Raw genomic sequence first — 21,119 nt, forward strand, 5'->3', positions numbered from 1 at the left:
TATGCAAGTAACTTTTTACGTATTCTGGTCACATATTCCCTATTTTGTTTCGAGGACAGCCTTTGTGAAGGGAAATCTATTCGTACTTGCTTTTAATGATATTTCTACAGAATACAGATACAGATTCAATTCCAATGGCTCCTGTAATCCTCGTGTAACGATCCAACACAACATTCACCATCATCTCACAGAGAAAGTGAGCATTCAGCATCAGCAGGGACAGCGGCGTCGCTTCTCCTTATTGTATCCTGGACCCTCATTCCACGGGATAACAGGGGTGAACACTTTTTAGGGGCTGTAAAACTACACACAGGACAGACTTTGAACAAGATAACTAGTTTATACGTGTAATTCTTAATTAAAGAAAGAAAGTGAATCTTAATATGGGACACTCTTTTAAATGAGTGGATAATGCCCCCGTTTTATCAATGTCGTGCACCCCTTCGTGAGTGTAATGGTCTGCTCCGCACAGAAACGACACGGCCGTTGCTCACAGAGCCGAGTGCTGGGAGAGGTTTACACAGCCTGCCATTGCTGTAGTGCCCCGTCCGAGTGATGCCTACTACTCCCAACTTTTCATCCAGAGGTTAGCGACGAAACATAAAAGCAAGGTGGCCTTTATATGCCTTTTTCCCTACTCGAGTTTCTTCCATGACTCGATACATGAATGGACTAACGTGAGCGCTTCAGCTGGGGAAGATAATATAATGAACTTTGGACTTCCCTCACGGCTTTTCGTGACATGTTTCCCGTCGTCCTGGATAAAATAAAATAACAACGTAGCCCGGCGTGGCGGCAGCTGGGCGAAAAAAAAATCAACTGGGAGGATATAAGCGCACTAAACCAAGTTAATAACAAAACAAAGACGCCAACAACTTTTAAACGGCCACTTTTGGAGCGGAATTGCAGTGTAAAATGTCCTCCAAAGCTTCAAATAAGGTGGGTACCTGCGCGGTTAAATTTCAGCTGCTAGCAACGCTACCGGAGTATTTCATGTGTTTGATAAAGTTAGAAGCTAAATTTGGCTAATGATGGGAATCAAGCTAGTTTGCCATGGCTGTTAAACTTTGATAGCCATTGTTATAACATTAGCCCATATATAGCAGTCTCACTGTGGTGGCGTTTAGTGCGTGTTTGTGTGTTTTGCTCTGCAGTTTTGAAACTTAAACCCAAGATACAGAACCCAGTACCACCCATGTTGTTACTACTATGCTAGGTTAAAACTAATTTGAGGTATTCTGGTTTTATATTGATAGGCTGAGACAGATAATTCTCCCATCTGTGTTCATAGTGGCTCTCAGCTGTGCTACCTGTTGATATCAAGAGTCATTTTTAATAGCTTAGGAAAATACATATGGCTCCACTAGCTGACTGACCGTTTGATAAGGCATTCCCCTTTTAAGGTACAGTAGATCACAGCAGAAGTTTAGTGAGATTTGCCACATTAAAGCAGATTTTGAGAATAGTTTTGCCTCACAGTATGCTTTGCTTTAAGCTCTGTGTTAAAGTAGTGAAACTGTTAAAGCTGTTAGCCATGCATTGATGAAATAGCGATTATTTCACATACTTTTCAAGTCTCATATGAGATCCTAGAATGTCTGTTTTGGAGAAGCACTAGTTTGAGTCATTTACACCCAGCTGTGTGTAACTGCTGTCCATTCATCAGCTAAAACAGCTGGATTACCTCCTATCAAGCCTAGAATACAAATTACAGCTCTGTGTAATGTATTTGATTTAGAATTAATGTATCAAGGCTTGAAATTGGTTGAAACTGTCTCAGCTGTGTTTGAGCTTATACTGTAAGCTTCCAGAAGCAGGTGACCTCTACCTTTACATACACACACACACAACCTGGAAAAAAAAGATTTTTTAGGAAAATAAAGACTTTTGCAAAAGCTTTTGTAAATATAACTGGGTCAGTCATGAGGGACCTAGATATTCATGTACATTGTATTCAATAGTCATTTCTCTGAGAGGATTTTTTCAGTTTGACAAGTGTGGAATGTGCTCTGTTTGTCTAATAGAGGTAGTGTTATTCAGGTTTGGTAGGTTGTTCCAGTCAGACGAAACCACAGCTTCGTCATGTCGATGACGTTATGAGGGCCTTGGTCACACCTTGACATAAGACTTACTACAATAGTATATGCTCAGCTGGTAATGAGCCAGAAGTGTTTCTTGTGCTGAAACGTTGTTTGCTTTGAACTATCAGTGAAACTCAGATCTGGATGATGTTGTGAAAGTCTTTCCTCAGGGCAACAAAATTTTTAGTACTTTACTGCTGTCACATAAACAACAATGTTCAGAGTATGAACAGTTTAGCTCGCATGGACGACAGTCTTTTGTCAAGTTGTAAGTCTCCATCGTAACTTTCTTTAAAGACTACATTACATGTAGGAGGAGAGCACAACATACATCAGATCAATGTATGACCCCAATACATAGGATGTTATTACAGTCTGACCAGCACTGAATCTTTAAGACAACACAGATATCAATTTAATAGGGAAGATTAACTGATTACTGTCAAGTCTGCTTGTAGATACTTTGAGCAGGAAGGAAAATACATTATCTCTATGAAGATTTAGCAATGTTACATAAGTAAAGACACTCAGAAAGCTTCCATCTTAAGTAAACAACTTTAAACAATATTAGCATTGTTACACAAACAGCTTGTTCTAGTTCAAACTATCACTTTTGATGCTTTGCCTGTGCAAAGTATTGTGGAACAAAGGATGGACACAGAGCATGCTCTGCTGGAAAAACTATATGATGAGGATACAATTTATTAATCACAGGAAGCAGTGTAATTCAGATTATATATGGCTGCAGAAAACTTTACATATCTATTCAAATCTGGAAACTAAAAACTTATACCAATGTGTCTGTGATTGACCCATATCTGTATATGAACAGGATTCAGGTTTTATATTTTTTTTTCAGGGTTTCATGTTGTCAGAAGTGCCCTTTGCATTTTTTTCTGTCTGTATTGCAAGACAACAAATAGATGATTGGATTAAGGAGACATGAGCGTTCAAGTTAAATTGTCCTGTAGAGCACACTTTCATAGATTTGTGGCAATTTGGTACCCCCAGGTTGGACTTCTTGAAGATTTCAGTGGATGACAAGATTGCAATTTGCAATCTATGCTCAGTAAGGGTTCAGAGAGCTGAGTACAAAAACATAACATTTTCTCATTTATAACCATGGCAAGGTGATTGTAACCATTGTTGGCTGAAAACTGGTGATCATGAAATAACTTTCTGCTTGGTGATAGAGATGACAACAGAGCAGAGAAGAGTGTTTGATAAAAAAAAAACAGGAATGTTAGAGTAGTAGGAGAAGTCATGACAGTTGTTTGCTAATGGGTGATGTTGTGCTTACTGACAAGGTAAGAACATTTTTACTGGGTTAGGTCATTAATTTGGTGATGAGTTACTGTATTTGTCCTTTAACTGTGTATTTTCTGTAGTTGTACAAACCATTAAGCAAACCAAGTCTTTGTACCTATAGACAGGTTCAATCTAGGGATGCACAATTTAATTGGCATGATTGATGCTGATGGATACAAGCTTACAGGGGTCCTGAAGATCCTTGAAAAGTCTTATGTAGTCTTAAGTTGCACTTTAGAAATTTAAGACCAAAAAAAGCATTTAAAAATTTGATTTTTTCGAGTGAGAGGTCTTGAATTTTAGCGGGCGCTTTGAATCTATGTTTTCTAGCCATCCTTATATGATTTTAATCATTTCCACTACAAACTGTTGCATGAATACTCTCCATTATTCAGTGTGGGATATTCTAAATTTCCTGGAGGAGGATCCCAGACCCCTCTCTGATTTTGCCTGTCTCACTGTTATTTAATAAACTCTGTTCTATTGTGAAACACTTCTCCAGTGCTCTAACATCTGGGCTAACAGGTTGCCCACTTAAAAATTCTTGCAGCCCACCCTTATCTAAATAGGTCTTCCCTGACAAAAAGTATTATTCTGCTTTTGATAAGCTAAAGCATTTAGAATCAGCTCAGCAACATAGATGTGCCAGAAATCATCAAAATCTAAGGGCTATTACACCCCAGACATATTTTGACATAAACTATTTGACATTTAATAAACAGTTAATTCAATCACAAAATTCAGTTCTGGTTTGGTGTATTGAGAAATCTTATGTCTCTCATTTTTGAAGTTCATAGTGCAAAAAGTGATATTAATTTTTTCTCAGTTCAGGTTTTAAAATGTCTTAAATTTGACATTTTAAAGTTTGTAGGAACCCTGAGCTTTAAAAAGTTGATTATAGGTATCAGCAGATATGGAAATTTCTGCAGATATTTACAACCAATATATCAGCTATAAATATAGGGACCTTTGAAATATAGTTACTGTTACACTTTCTAAATATTGACAATCTAACAGGTAGATTCTAGCACAGGAAATACTCAGTGTGCTTTGTAATTAAAGAGGTATGTTTATATCAACAATAACATCGCCTCAAGTGAGTTTGGAAGTATAAGCATATCAGATATTGTCAAAAATCCAGCATCAACTGAACTAATCACTCTTGAGATTAATGAGGATTTTTTCACATACATGAAAATTATGTGATGTCTCAATATTAGAGAAAGGTTCTCTATAGTTGTTTTAAGACTTACATTTTTCCCATATTGCTTTATTATAATATCTTAGTAAGCTGTGTCTTCTTTTAAACATAAAATCTAGTGACTTTTTTACAGGGGTCACTACACTGATTGGCTAACAGGGCAAAGACAGTAGACACATTAAGCATGCAAGGCTGCCTCAAGTGGCACAGACTTGCTTTAAAAATTATTATTTTAGTTTTGTGGTGACAGCCTCCATCCCAGATTACAATACAATGTAGATAACAACCTTTTTTTTGCCTGGGTTAATCTCTTCTTTAGTTTCTTATGTATATTAATACCTACCTGATGAGTAAAGACAAACTGCTGGAACACCAGTATTAGTCACACCTCAAAGGAAGCTTCAGTTAATGATCAACAGGAATAAAATGTGCCTGTGCTCCTTTAGGAAAAGAGTAACATCTATGGGTGTGCTCACTTCATGTTTTATTGGTCAGTGGTGCTAATGTAATTCATTAGTGTTAAGGGTGATAAGGTTAGTGTGATGTATCATTATGTATTCACTGTTTGATCAGAAGTGACAACACTGGCAGGGACAGTAAAGCACTTTGTCTTACTGAATCAAAATGACATGGATGCAGCAGTTCAGTTTGTCATGATGGATCTACGTGCAGAATAACAGTCCAGGTTAATTGCTCTTTGGAGGAGGATGTGTTTGTGCCAAGACAGGGAGGAAAAAAACATTTTGTCTACTGACAAAGTTCCTGTTCTGTAACCAATGAGAGTGGAAAAGAACAGTGTTTTTAAAGTTTGGTTTGAACTAGCCCTATTCCTGGCCTGTAAATCACAGCCCGTATTTGAAATGTTGCCAAGCTGTTCAAGGTTTTGGTATTACCATTGTTACAGCTTTTTCATCAGTTAAAGAAGTAGCCAAGCTTGTCAGAGAAAGTCATATTCAAAGCTACATCCCAGTCAGCCAGCTCCGGAAATCTTAAACTATAAAGAGTTTAGAAGACTTGGAGAGGACTGACAATGAAATGATGACACATTAACAGAAAGATAAAGATTAGTAGATTTTCCCCATGATTTTTAATACGCTAGTATTAACTCATCATTTGACTTATGTCACAATGGAAATGTTGACTTTAATTCATTTGAGTAAATTCTGACCTCATTCTCTGTGTTTGGCCTTCGGTTGTTCCTGCTCACTTCTGTGAAATCAGCACAAAAAGGAAACATAATTTAGAGCATCAGCAGTCTCTCAAGCCTTTAGACTGTGTTGTGAGACAAGAGACTGGAATAAGAGGAAAACGCATTTGGATGAAGGAGGTTGTATTAATTAGAGTTGCACAGCGGGCCAAGAACTGCCTCTATTTTGCTTTGATGACTCCACATCACCATTTACATCAATGGAGGAGGGAAATGTAATTAGAGGAGCAAATGCTACGGAGAGGAAAAGAGTCTGGGTGATGTTTTTGTTCTGTGTCCTAGGCTCCCCGTTCTTTTTGGAGAATCAGAGCTGATGTGGAAAGTGATAAACTCAGTATGAAGCAAGTAATTTCTGGCATCTGTGACAAGGAGTTATGCCATCCGTTTCTCAAGCACTTATCCAATCTTCTTTTGATACACCTCCCAAAGGGCTTTCCTTGCCAACATACTAAATGTAACTTTATCTTATAAATCATTGCCCATGTGGATGCATTAAGTATAACCTCAGCCAGACAGAAATTCTTCTCCAAGATGGTCAGGCCTGCAAAATTGGCAGTCAGAGGCAGATTTATTGGTAGTAGATAGAAAAAGGAGGACTAAAGTAGATAACAGCTGGGTGAAATGTCACATCATACGCTCCTAGGCAAAATCAATTCATTTTAAGAGCAGCACATGGCAATGTGTAGTCTGTGCAGTCTGGGTCACTTTAGACAGCATCTACTGCCAAACAGTATGAAGGATGAGTCGTCCAGTCTTTGTGTGAAAAAAATACTAGACTTGAGTTCCTACCTATACTACATGCAGCACACAAGCGAAGAACAGAGGAGTCTTTGATTCTGAGCCCTTGATTCAAAGCCCTTCCAGCCCTTGAGGACAGCAGGTGTAGGCTCTCAGTGTAAGAGATGAGAGGTTTGCCAATTGCCCATATTTAAGACAGCAGCTTTGGCCCTGTTTATTTAAATGGTTTTCAGATTTCTGGCTGCTTTATTCCCTTTTTTATTATGGACGCAAACACATTTATGCTTGTGTTTTTTAGATACAAGTGCACAGAAAAATAGACTTGTGCTGTTTTCAGACTTCTTAAAACTATAAGAAATTTTCAGATTGACTAGCCCTTAGAGCTGCTTGACTATGGCAAAAATCATAAACACTATAGTGTCAAAATGTCTTGGTTTCATAATTTTCATCAGGACTGTTTCCATGCAGGAAAGGTTGGAGAGCTGTTTTTTCAAGTAATTTACGCTTAATGCGCTTCAAATAAAACATGAATCATTCTTTTTATTGGCTTTATTTTAGACCTTACAGTGGTGGTTTATGTTATTATACGGATCTCAAGAAAGCAATCTTTTTCTGCATATAAAAATGTGAGCTCAGTAACCATACAGTTGCAAAAAAACTCTGCATACAAGATTAAAAGAGATAGGTAGAGAGTGGGATCTTGAATTAATAAATACAACTGCAACCTGATGATTTAAATAATTAAAGTAATGTGTGCTAATGGGAATGTGATTTATGATTGAAGAGCGTTTGACAGAGACCTGAAGAGTGGTCTGTACAACTTTGCAAGTGACTTCAAATACAAAATTACTGCCCTGGAAGCAATTTCAGAATAAAAACATAGTTTGAAACTTCATCATTGAAAAAACTGATTGCACTTTTACTTTGAAATGCACCCTTACATTCTTACCAAGGAGATTATAACCATCAGGGTCCATACAGTGAAAATGCTTTGGCGCTGATTTTCAACTCTCTGTGATTAACAGATACACTCATTCAGCCTACAAAAACAAAGTCAGACTGTTGGAGTAGTATGCACTCGTTGGCTTTTGCAGATTCTCTTTTACTCAAAATCCTTGAAAAGCACTTTCTAACTTTGTCGGAGCAGGAGAAATTAATTGGCTCACTTAATGAGCTAACTGATGATGCATTCAAGGACTGTAAAAACAAAGGATTACCCAAATCTAGCAAAATGTGTAGCCATAAAATGTCATGCTTTGTTCACGTACAAAATGAAGAAAACAAAAATTCAGTTTTTAATGAGAAATATAAAAAATCCAGTTGTCAGGACGAGAAATGTGTTTCTGTCTTTTGCTGTTTAAAATATATCTAGCAGATGGAATCAGACCTTTTTAACTTTATGACCCAAAAGCTACTCATCTTATACCATATCTGTTAAAAATGAATTGTCATTGTCTTTCTAGCAAAAACAAAATAGTATTAACAGTGGTATTAGTAAGTCCCCGTGCCGTTAATTTGATTTATAGTGCTTTTTTAATGTCAAAATGTTTTGAAAGGATGAATCTTTCCTTTTTCTGATTTTCAGGAAATTATAACAATACCATGATAGTAGTAACCATGATATTTTAGGTCCTGATTTTCAAAATTTAAAATTTTATAACATTAAACCTCTATGAACATGATGTAGAATGAACAATGTGGAGTTTGTGGACCCCCTTCCACTTACTCTGTGATTTTCCCTGAACATTTCCCACTGTGTTTTCACGTCAGCTCAGCCTAACTCCATGTGGGGCGTTTATAAGGGGGCTGGCTTGAAGAAGGAAAAATTCCAGGGAAAGTCAGAGTGAGAAATTTGTCTGTTTCTGTTTATACATGCAGCTCACCCTGAAAATATCAGGAAGTTTCAAGGAGTCTTGTGTGTATGTGAATAATGCTTTAAACTCACACAGCACATGCAGAGTAAGCCAGATTTTCAGATTGGATCCAGATTTGTATAAAAGAGAAAACAGTGAAAATGAGCTCATTGTTACTTGTGTATCACCTCCTGTCAGAGTCAAGATAAAAACATTGAAAGAAAGCAGCTGTTGGTGTTGTTTCACAGCCAGGGGACTCTGGAGTGCGACAGTTATCAAGGACATCTGACCCGTTTATCTTTTTATCCCTTGAGTGATATGCAGGGAAGATACACACAGCAGGAGGCAGGTGGGTAGCAGAGAGAGGAAAAGAAGGAAAACAGAAGATGTCTTCTGAGGGAGGAGTTGATGTGTAGAGGGGTTATCAGAGGGATGAAATGGAGAAAAAAGGGGTGGGAGGGAGGGATGTAGTGGCTATAATCTGAGTCACATGGCAGATCTTAAAAAGACAGCCCATCTTTCCTATAATCATAGCATTATGGCTTCAGGATTTTTATGCTATAAAGCATATTTTGAGGCATCTGCTATTTTGATGTCGCTCAAATACAGCAGCAAACAAAAATAAAGTACTTTCCCCGTGTGTTTATTAAATGTTAATTTTGCTTATTTTGTTTTGGCAGCTCATAAGGTATCTTAAGGTGAATGTCATTGAATGTACAGGCTTTAGGTTGTTGACAGTCATCTTCAAGGAGACATAAGCATGGACCCTTCTTACACTTTGTTAAATGACCACAGCACTTGCCAGGATGAGATTGTTGTCCAGCTGTCATTTTATGGAGTAGTGGGGGTGTGGCTTTGAACTGCTGTTAAATTTGATACACAAATCAGTTCCTGCAAAATGACCCAAGAATTGAACCATGCGCTCAGATCAGCATTAATGTCAGTCTGATGTCTTCAGTGGTTGTCAAAAGAATGGGAAGTATAGTGAGGTATCAATATATCCTTTCATATGATGATTATTTTTTTAGATTTGAATCTGACTTGGTTCTATCTCTTTTTGTGTAGAGTTTTCAGACTCAACCCTTTCTTTAGAAACAGAGTATGCCAAACAAAGAGTGAGTGTTGGGAACTGACTGAACTCTGATATAGACCTGATGGCATCTAAATATTGTATTATATTGGGTCCCTCAGGAAGACCACATGGGTTTATGCATTTAAATTTTACTCTGACTTTGCAGAAACACTTGGGCTGCCAACATGAAATGATCCATCTTCTTGTGCTTTTTTGCTAATGTTCTTGTTTGAGAGATGGATGAATTATTATGTGCTGTAACCCTGAGTGTTGGTGTGTCCCTTGTTCCTTATCAAACAGGCGTTCTCGCAAAGCGAGGACACTCCAACCAGCCCTGCATCCTTTCTGTCAGGGCAGGGCAGGTCTCTGCAGGGATTTATCATTCCCACTGCAGGCACAGGGGATTTGACACAGGGTGTTTTGTGTGTATTAGACAGAGAGAGTGCAAGAGATAGATGGTGAGAGAGAGAGAGAGAGAGAGAGAGGAAGAGAGGGCAAGCGAGGATGGACAAGAGAGAGTGCATGTGGCAGCCGTGGCTCAGCTGGTTAGGGAGGAGAGAAAGAGGCTGGAACAGATTCATCCCAAGGCTTGTTGCCCTACATGCCTTCACACACATACACACACTGCTGCATGTTCATTTGCTTATCTCTTTTTGCTGTGTTGGGAGTGCAAAACTGTCTTTTCTGTCTGGGAAACAGAGTCATCAGCCTGTGGGAGACATTGTCCGCTGCCTCAGATGATATAAGGCAGAGTCATAACTAGCAATAGAAGGGTGTGATTTCCCAGAACTTAGATATTTAATAAAAGAATTTGCTTCCTCTGTGGGACAAAGCTAGTTTGATTCATACTGTATAATCTTGTCTCATGATAATTAAATTCCTGTCCTGCTAAATATACTCATATACTTGGCTAATGTGCACATGTTGCACCCCTAAGATGAAACAGCACATCATGTGTGTTTCTATAAACAGTTCTATTGTAATCTGTATCTCCACTTTGTCCTGTCTCCTCAAAGTACTGTGACAAAAATTATTACATCAAATCAGAGTGTTTGTTTTCCCACTGTACTAAAAACTGTCATCATCTTAGCAGATCTTTAATCTGCTGTTTTCTGCTTTGCACGATGGTTTGCTTAAGCCTGCAGAGTTGAAGCATTGCCTGCAGGCTAATAAAGTGCAAGAGCTGTAATCCAGTGTGCAAATACTCTGCTTTTTCCTTTTTATAAATCTGCTTTACTGTACCATACCTAAATATAGTTTGAGATGTGCACTCAACTAACCTCCGGTGTTGAATACCATTCTGAGAACACTACACAGCAGACAAATGTAGGAAAATACTTACTAATTTGTTCTTTTAGTCTTCTGTGAGCCTGTGATGCTCCCTAGCAGAAATAGTCCAAGATTTGTTTTATTGGTGTTTTTCACAATGTTGGAAACTCAGTGCTCTAGGTACATGTAGTTGGTTTAAAGTGGTGGTTCCCAAAGTGTGATATTTTGAATGTGTGTGTGTGTGTGTGTTTTGTTTGTTTTTTTAAAGATATGTATTTCTGGGCTTTTATACCTTTATTTTGAGAGGTAGATAGAGTTGGAAACAGGGATGAAAGAGTGGTGGTTGAGACATGCAGTGAAGGAGCCGCAGGCCAGACTTGGGCTGAATCCTAATTCTCCCCTTAATCCTCAATCTTACCTTTAAGCTCAACCCTATCTTAACTCGCCCTTCAAAACCAAGTGCAAGGGCCATCTCGTGACTTAGAAATGGGACCCCCCTTAATAGCAGTTATGATTTCAGACTGTAGAGGGCAGTAATGTGCCAAAACGGGATATTCTGTCGATTCAGAGGAAGAAGAAGAACGATTAAAGGATAAGATAGCTCACTCTAGCGCGGTTATTTTATAAGAATGACTGTCCATACATTTCACGTTGCCTGTATCTTGCTAAATAACTTAACAACTACATTACCACCAAGAAAATGACATGTCAGAGGCTCGTCCGTGACAGCATGGTTACCTGCTTACAATCGTAAAAATAAAAGTAAATATTACGCTACAAAAAGGCAAATAATCCATAAAATAACATTAAACTAAGATAATGGAGTGGTTTTTGTATTTTTTAGATCTCTATTAACAAAGAAATTTACATTTGTAGCTCGATTTCTTCCCCACATTCGCTGCCATCTTTCTTTGAGTGATAACCCTCAATACCAAGGGAGCTCCAGGAACACCTCAAAACTGAGGGAGATAAAGCCCTCAAACTTGACCCTCAACTCAACTCTCAGGAGAATTGGGACAGCCCTCACACTTTCTGGAAACACGCATTTTGAGACTGAGGGTTAAGGGGAGAACTGGGATTCAGCCTTGAACTGGGCTGCCTGCATGCATGGGGCGCAACCTTACCACTGCCCCATCTGCACCCCAAAGTAGGATCTTTGAGAATAGTTCAAGTGTAATCACAATATTGTCAATCCATTTCTTAGGTAACATTTTAATGTATTTTCTTTCAAGACAGAAGACATAAAGGTCAACTCTTGCCAAAAAGATAACAGAACTAGAAGAAATTCAGGTACCTGTTGGATTAAAACACAGTCTAATGTAGACTATTTTTTTCAAATCCTAATTGATTTGAAAAACCTATGAGACCTCAGGACAGTTTGAGATGATTTTTAACATTCTAGTCCTCCAAACTCACACTAGACAATTTAACCAGACCACAAGACCTCACCCCCAGCATTTGTACAGGGATTTCACAGTGGTGACTTCAGCGACATGAGATTTCACAGAAACTCACAGGATCAACTGACTTTAGGGAAAAAAAACAAATATGGAGGACGATCCTTAGCTGGCTGTCCTTGCATTGGTTATATTTTGTTGCAAAACACAAAAATAAGAATATAGATGAAATCCTAACTGAGACGACTGTATGGTTGTGTTTATTTTTATGAGCTGTGAAAGTATGCAACATCTGGTTGATAGTGCTACCTGGTCTGCTCACGCTCTTTGGGCATTGTGGGTATTCAGGTGGAGGCCGTCTGACCTAGAATTGAATTGTCAAACACTTTTGACATTTACAATTTCAGATTGAGGAGGCTCTGATGTAAGCAAGAGCAGTAAAATAATGAAATAATAACACCACATGCATGAGGTTGTAAGAAATAATCAGGTGTGCTGAGCCTCGAATCGGGTCATACCCCAAATCATGGAGGGAGAGGGTGCTGGTGTAAAATCAGGATATCAGGCTTAAAATCATCTAGCATGTGTCCAGCCTAAAAAGACTCTACCTGAACCAACTAGTAAAACATAAATCTGACTGAACAAAAAAGTAACTTCTTGGTTTTACAAAGAGCTTTTGACTGACTCCCTTATCTTTTCTACTGTAACATTATACAGTCCTAAAATCTCTCTCATTGTAGGTTCATGAGAACGATGCTTGTCATAATAGGTTTATGTTGTAGAGAGGCTCAGAAACTTCTGAAAATAGATATCAATAGAAATTCACACATTGTGGAATTAGGGCTGTTACCGATGTTTAAAATAATTTAGTAGCATGAAATTGATTGGACACAACAGAAAAACATTGATAACTGATATCTGTTCATGCCACATATTTTGGCTGAGGTTTGCAAACAGGACCAATACATTGGCTGATGCCGCTGCTAAAATAGTGCAAAATAATTATACTATTGTTGATTTCTATGGATGCACATTCCTAGAAATGTATATTTATTTTCTTAGCAGTGACTAATTTTAGTACTTTTCTGGCGCCATAGGCAAAACTTAAGAATAGGACTTTGCCAAGTAGAGAATCTATGTACCTTATTCATGTAGTTGAATGTTTTCAGTCTTTTGAAAGCCTTGTAATAATGTTCAGTAATTTCCATTATGATCACTACTGTATATCAAGGTAATAAGGCTTTATAACTGAAAGGCAACATTCATTTTCTGCTCATCCTGATCGCCTCATTAAGCACATCACGCAGTGCAAGTGTCCTCTCTGGTGAGGTTTCAGTGGAGTGCTCTTATGGTTGTCATTAAAAATCATTTCTGTGTTATCTCTCTGTGCTTGTGGATCTCGTTAAAGAATGCATGCACCCCCTTCCTGTCTCTTATCTCTTGGGGTATTGGTAATTATGTTGCCAGTTAAGTTCTGGGAAAATGGCTGTTACAACAGTAACTCATTAATTCACTATAGATTCTGCCCCACAACATGCCTATTGTAGCAAAGTCCTCAGAAGGCTTGGGAATGCCATTGAGTGGGTTTGGCCTCTTGTTTTATGGCACCATGTGACTCTGCAGACTGTGAGTTGTGGCTCAGAGTTGCGTAGTTTGGATGTTGTTGTGCAACTTGAAGTGTGAAAGCCACTATGTTTTTATTCCTGTGGCAAATATTCCAACTGCCTGCTCCAATTTAAGTTAGAAACTTCTAATGCTCCTGCCGCCTCTAACATGATCATGTATTGTATTTTGCTGTTTTATTGTGGCAGGGGAGACTTTCTACATTTGTCCTTGCTGGTTGCTGCTAATTTTGGCCCCATCCTGTGTGTATTGTAGAGGCAGGCAAACAAGAGTGTGCTCAAAGCCCCCTTAGTGAATCACCCCTTTGTTTAACATGTGTATGTGTATACATGCCCGCTTGTCCATACAATGCGGTGAGTTTCACCACAGTCAAACTCAGTTTCATTGGAAAGCACAATTCACAACCCCAGAGTCATCCAGTGTGTTTTTCTTTTTCGCAGACAGTGATATTAAGTCGTGTTATATCAATGTATTATGTAGGGATGCACCAAAAATTCTGCCACTGAAAATGGCCCAAAAGTGCATTTTCAGTTTTCAGCCGAGAGACTTTTATCACCAAAACAACAAGGCCGTAACACGATGTTGTGATGATGCAAGCAAAAACCGCAGCCAGCACGTGCTTGGATCAGTGGTTCTCAAATAGGGGTATGTGTACGTGACGACACTCCAGGGGTTACGCAAGATTTTAGAATATATGCCGGCTATGTAAGAAAAATAGCGCCTTTCTTTGCACGTCAGGAGCGACACGATTTTGCGAGTATATTGCATTCTGAAATCACATTCGTGCTGCGAACCTCTGTGGTGTGTTTTCTCTGTCCTCTGATAAATAGTGATATTTATTGGAGATAAAAGGATGTTTCTCCCTCTCTGTCCTTCACTCCATGTGTAACGCGGCACTTTTACGCACAGCCAGGGGGTCAGTGCCGTTTTGTTTCACTGTTTCATTCACTGTGCCAGCCAAGTTTGTAAGAGGAGGGACTGACTTTTCATTCATTTTATGTCAAATATGATCAATAATAGTATAAGGGCGCAGCTGAGGCTCGCGGTGAGAGGAGTTAACTCCCCTACAGCGCACAGATTGGCTCACCTGTTTGTGTTCCAGACTGGTGAGAGGAGTCATTTCAGAGAGCTGGTTGATCCGGAGTATTTCTAAGTCGTATGTCTGAGGTCAGAGGAGACTGTGTTGATAAATATTTCACTGGACTTAATTCCTGTTAGTTTAGAAACAGCCCTATCTGTGTGACTTGCGCATTTATGTTCACATGGACATGTCAGGCTGCCTGCTGCCTGTCTCCCTCTCTACCAGGCTACATGAGGCAAAAACACAAGCACTGACCACAGACAGATATGAAGAGAGGACAAACATCGGGTGGTGTTAGAGAGGAGAACGTTTTTGTTCCTCTGTCTGACTTAAAAATCGGCACCACCACCATGTGCGCTCGTCGGAGCGAAACTTTGAAAAAATATCCGCAGCAGTGTCGCACTCCATTCATAAAAAGGTTAATGATTTATTTTTTGTGAAGAAATACTGATCTATAAATAAGTTCATAATTTCAGTTTCAGAAGAGATCTTTATTATGATCCCAAAAAGGGGCACTAAGCTGTCTTTTTTACAATTAGTTAATTATTTACAGGTTTTTAGTTCTTTCTAGCTCTGTTTTTATTTCCAACTGTTCCAGAGAGACCACTGCAGCTGAGCAGTGCTTTACTACTGATGGTTCTAAATGGTTTTAATGCCCACATTTAGTGATAGGAATTCACTTCTTTATGTCTGACTTTGTTTTGTTGTAAACGTGACTGTGTGGCATTGTTGAGACTCACTGGCTCATGTACAATGCCGTGGGCTGACTTTCTATTTCATTAAAAATAAATTAAGAGCAGCAATAGAGTTGTGGCATTGGTACTTTAAAAAATATTTTGTGGTGCAATATCTGAGGCACTCTGCTTAATGAAGCTAGTCACTTGTGGGGGTTTTATAACACATGCCAAAATATGACTTCTTTTAATTGTAGGCTGTCATCTACATGTTGGTCACTTCTCTAAAACTTTATAAACCACATGGTGGTAATCACTATGATTATTATTACCAGAATATAAATCCTTTTCACCTCGCTGTCATAGTCACTGAGACTGTGATATTCAGTATGTTACTCCTTTGAAACTTAACTTTTCCCAGCCACGGTTGTTTGATATTATTCCATTAACCATGTTTGTTGTTGTTTTTCTCTCATTTAATACTCATTGTCTGTAAGCAAATAAAGAGAGAGGAAAACAAACAGAAAGGTTGGATCAAGACAGAAAGCTCCAGAGTGTGAGGCAAGGGAAACTGTTTGGAATTAGAAACAGGCTGAGAGAGAGAGAGTTGGGTCTTGTCTCCTTATCTGCACATTCCTGTCGAGTGTGTGTATGTGTGATGGGAGGGGTAGGGTGGGAATACTGATAGTTGTATTTACAGTGATTGGCTGAATCCAAAGGTTCCACAACTGGATCTGGTTATTATTATTCTCAGTGCCTCGGCCCTATCAGTTTGTCTCTACAGACACAAAAACAAATCAAATATAGTGGATGCTGTTTTTACATGCAAGCCTAGAAACTGATCTGGGGTTGCACAGTGGTTCAGTGCTTGGGTACAGTTACCTGAAAGCAAGAATGATTGTTAGAATCCGGCCTCTCCCAGTAGAGTTTGCATGTTCTCCCTGTATGCACAAGTTCTAGGTGCTTCGGTTTACTCCCACAGTCCAAAGACATCCTTATTGGGTTAACTTGTAACTTTACATTGTCCATAGACTGGTTGTCTCCATATGCAAGTTCCCTGACCCAGTATACAGTCAGATGATTGATGGATGGTGGGGTAGACCCATAAAGAAGTGTTACACCTCTGTGTCTCTTTTTTAAAACAGCAATTAAGCCATTGGCCACTACTGATGCAGATTCTTTTTGTCATTACTTTCATTACAGACTCTTTAAATGCCAACATTTTCCCTCATGAACCATGAAAACAGATCAGAGTTTGTCCAACAGGTCACATCCTCAACCCAATTATCTCTTCTCCAAATCAGAAGTTGGGTGTGCTAAATGCCAGCATTACATTGATTGGACATAACAGATAAACATCTGCAACTGACACTGGTTCATTCCCACATTGTAGGCGATGGCAGATGTTTGTCAAAAAGGCTAATGTATCGGCTGATACTAATTTTAAACTGCTACATTTGTGCGTCCTGAGATGTGACTTTCTCCCATTCTCCCACACCATTGCAGAAGCTAGAGACATTACATATAGTATGGCATTGTAGTTGAATTCTCTTCAAATATTATTTGATGTACATATGTAAACTGTTATCATAGATTTAAGGTATATGCGACTGTCAGACAACAGGAAAAATTGCAGGAAAGTTGAAAGCCACCCACCAGAAGTTACCACTCTCCTCCGTGACCTCAGCACTGCCTGTCTCGCTAGGCAAACAGCTCATTGTGTGGTTGAGCTGTGATGACTTTGCTGTGAGGTATGCTGCACACAATATGTTAGCCTAACCCAGATGTGTGTGTGTGTGTATGGATCAGTGGATAGCAGTGAATGGCCCCCTGCACTTCAGCTCCTTGGAGTTGCACTGTTGTCAAAATAAACAGTCTTTAACTGACCAAGAGGATCCTATAAAATGAATATATAATTCTGTATTAAATGGTGATACACTTAACATCAGTATGATGTTAAATGTTTTTGCACCCTATAGGCAGCCCGGGTCCAAATAAAAGACAGCAGAGCATACTTAGTGTACTTCTTTATGACTGCAGAATGAATAATCTTGAATCTGCATTGGGTTTCTAAACATACAACATTACACATGGTATACTTTTAGCTAATTCATCTTCTAGTAAGCTACTTCAAAAGATCATGATGCATTCCTTTTTTACGTTACTGATTTTAAACTTACATTGCTATGAAGTCAAGTGTGCACTGATAAAACCTAATTTAATTTCTCTCCCCATTAAAAATCTGCATATCCTGCCATGTATAACTGATTTGGAGCAGTAATCCCTCAAAGGAGGCTTGTGATGGATTAATTGATTGATGGAGTCTCTTAAAGAGGTGTTAACTTACTCTGAAAATTTGATTTAAAGGCATCTAATCTAATCTCAGCCAAATAGGAAAACATATTTGCATCAAGTAGAGTCCCACAGGAGTCTCAAAGTCTCAAAGAGTTGTACACCCTTGAGATAACTGGTAGTGTTTTTGTCTTTAAAAGTTTTTCATCAGTAAGGATACTTGGTATTTTGCATAGGTTTGGGTGGAAAGTGAGCAAAGATTTATTCAAGAAAATTGTGAATACCTGGACTCACAAGGTAGATTTTACAACAAAGCATCTACCTGTCTTTGACAGCATATTAAGTTTTCTCAGTTCTGCATCCATCCATCTATCTGCCTATCAATTCATTCTGTTTTCATGAGACAGCAGCAGTAGTCTTCAGTAGGAAGCATGGCTCAGATTAACATTTTAATCCAAAAGCCTGGATTATAGGTTTTTTATTTTATTCCTACCCTCACTATTCAGGCAGCGTCTCTGTGTCAAATTTTTTTCTGTCAGAGGTGTGTTTGTGTATCCCGAGTGTTATGTTGAGACGAGCCATGATGGAGCTGTTTTCATGGAGCTGTATGGGAAAGTAGAGCTGCTGTTTGAGATTAATTAACTGAAGCATATTTGAGCATGTCAGCACATCAGTACATCGCTGCTGACTGAGACTGTGCATCATCATCGTCATCTGCCTATTGGCTACTTGCCCTCATCTGCACAACCCATGTGTGTGCACACACTTCAGCCTTCTCTCCTCCACAGCCCTAAAAATGGCTACTGTTGCTGAATTCATCTTTTTGATACTTAAAGCAACTGCTGATAATTTGTTGGCTCTGTTGTTTCATGTGAATTTAAAGGGTAGTACAGTATACAGTAATCTGGCAGATGTAATTTTAGGTTTACATTTATGGCTTTCATACATTTGCATGCATTTATTGTTGACTGCATGCCCTCCAGAAAGAGCATGTGTGTTTTGTCTTTAATTATGTGTTGTTTGAGTTTACTGCTGCCACACTGTCCCCTTTGGGTCCAGTTAGAGGGGAGATGCAGTTTCCATAGATACAATTGCCCCAGTGACGGGGAGAGCTGCTCATACATGGTGCTGTTTCTATAGGAGATGCCAGTTTAAATGCTGATTCTAAAATGCTGTACATTTATTTTCACGTTTTCTGACTTGCACACTATTATGAGTGCGTTAAATGGCTAAATTTCAACTTTTCATATCAGATCAATTATATGTAAGTGAAATGTTGGTTTACTGTAAGGCCTGGTTGCCATCGTACAAAAAACAAGGGTTAAACAGGAACTACAGTGTGATCTTGGTGTCTTTAGTAAATTGGTTGTCCTTTCAAGGCCTTCACTGGGTTGCAGGATGTAAGATAATGTAAACAGTACATAGAGGAAAGTTGAGCTAGTGATGTAATGTTAACTCCGCTCCTTTCCTAAACTTGAAGTCCTGCACCTGGTTGGTTTATTTTTTAATAAATTACAGCAGTATGATTTGAAATACTGAAGCTGATTACTCCAAGTATTGCTGCATCCTTTGTCACAGAATCACAAGAGACCATCTCCAAGCTCAGTGGTGAATGCAACTGGGGAGGTACACATTTGAATACCAAGTGTATACAGAGCCACTTAGAAGTCTGCTGAAAATGTGTACTGTGTCTGACTGACATGGATGGGAGCTGTGTTTTAGATGTAAAACATTAGAATCATGTAGCCATGTTGAAGTTTTTGCAGTGCCTAAATAACTGATTACATAGCTGCGTCTTTGTATTGAATAGTCAGATTTGACAATGAAGATACAAAGTTGAGTGTGGCTCTCCTAGGAGGAATTTTCAGTGATTATGCTGGAAGCTTAAGCCATTTCCTGCAAACAGGAAGTGGAGTGTTTTCCTGTGAATGCTGTGGCTGCTCTTGTTAACATCCTGCTCCAGGCTATCAGAGAAGAGCAGGCACACTGACCTAAAGCTTTGTCAGGATTTTACCTCACTCTTGTTGCCATCTAGAAGCTGCAGCAGCAGCTGCTGCTCTTAGCCCTGTTTCTCATTTTTTCTATCTATACCTTAAAACAGTCCCCTCAAATGTTAGAAATTTTAGCCCTCACAAATAGCTTTCTTTTTTTTCCTTAACTTCTCCTAAATGTCCCTCAGTCATCTTTTGTCAGAAAGTGGCTTAGATCTAGTTTTAATACGCCCACACAAGAAGCATTTCTGTGGTTCACTTGAAGGGAAGTTGGATGAAGGGAGATTGTGAGTAATAGACCACTAGACAACAGTTACATTGGTGTAGCTCTGATAAAGAGCTTGTGTTGTGTGTCTTTTAAACCTTCTCTCAGCTCATGACATTACTCACATGCTGACCTCACCATCAGCTGCTGCCTAGCCTTTTTCTTTAAAGTTTATAATATGAATGTTTTGGGTGGTTTGACAGCATGTTTTGGGGCTTGATTATTATTATCTGTGCAGTGCTGCCTTCTTTGGTATGTGACCCTGGTCCACATGTTTTTGTCTCTTTCTGGATGAATGCTTCAATTACCCAAAAGTTTAGCAAAGCTTATCAGCTGACTTTTCTTCCTGTAGCAGTGTGGATGGGCTTACAGTGCACAAATTCCATCAAATAATGGCAGGTGTGTGCTCAGCTTGTGCAGTTTCTGTGTGATATGTTTGATGACTATAGAGACTCAGAGGTATGTGTTGACAAGTTGCATGCCTGAACAAACCCTATTTATCGTAGCTTTCTGCAGAGGGTTATTATTGCCAATTTCATCACTCATTTTTCAGTCAGTTCATCAGCATGCCCAAAAGAACTGGATTAGTTTCTGCCTTTGAAGAGCTTGAACGAGCTGTTATCATTTGTTCTAGGCCGTGTGTTATGGTGGGCCAGGCAGGACCAAGCCAGGCTGGCTGTGGCTGAACAAAGAGGGCCTGTACTGTTAGATCATGGCTGTGGTGTGTGTCTCCGTATGTGTGTGTGCACAGACAACTACACATGTGTGTGATTGGTGGCTGCTCTTTGTTTCCCAGCCCTGGGCCTTGCTGGCCGGAGCTCAAGCCTGACTAATATGGATATATAAATACCCTGAGCTGCCATCAGTTTGTGCAGCATCAAGTACGCCATTGTTTCCTTCAACTCTGTGACTTCAGAGATAAACCTCATCCTTTGTCCCAATCAGTATTTTTACAAATTTTGCCCAAAAAGTGTTTTTGTTAGTTTTGGCCACATGTGTTCTCTGATGTTTTCTTTGGCGTGATTTAAAATAACTAAACACACAAGATAGCTGAATTATCATCTGAC

At 39.1% G+C, this 21,119-nt stretch overlaps 1 protein-coding gene across 8 annotated transcripts in view; it reads left to right on the forward strand.

The window, feature by feature from the left end:
• Positions 1 to 295: 295 nt before the first annotated feature.
• The window catches only part of tjp1a (tight junction protein 1a), a 69,961-nt gene continuing 49,137 nt past the window's right edge, over positions 296 to 21,119 (forward strand). For 5 of the 8 annotated variants that reach the window (XM_041783848.1, XM_041783857.1, XM_041783829.1 and 2 more), the window contains exon 1: positions 297 to 939. In XM_041783848.1, the coding sequence (XP_041639782.1) occupies positions 916 to 939 (24 nt within the window). In that variant the 5' untranslated portion in view covers positions 297 to 915. Of the gene's footprint in view, positions 940 to 21,119 lie in introns of all 8 variants that reach the window. The other 3 variants (XM_041783868.1, XM_041783875.1, XM_041783808.1) reach the window with 2 other exon arrangements.

This window comes from Cheilinus undulatus, linkage group 1 (genome assembly GCF_018320785.1).
Source record: "Cheilinus undulatus linkage group 1, ASM1832078v1, whole genome shotgun sequence".
Taxonomy (NCBI): Eukaryota; Metazoa; Chordata; class Actinopteri; order Labriformes; family Labridae; genus Cheilinus; species Cheilinus undulatus.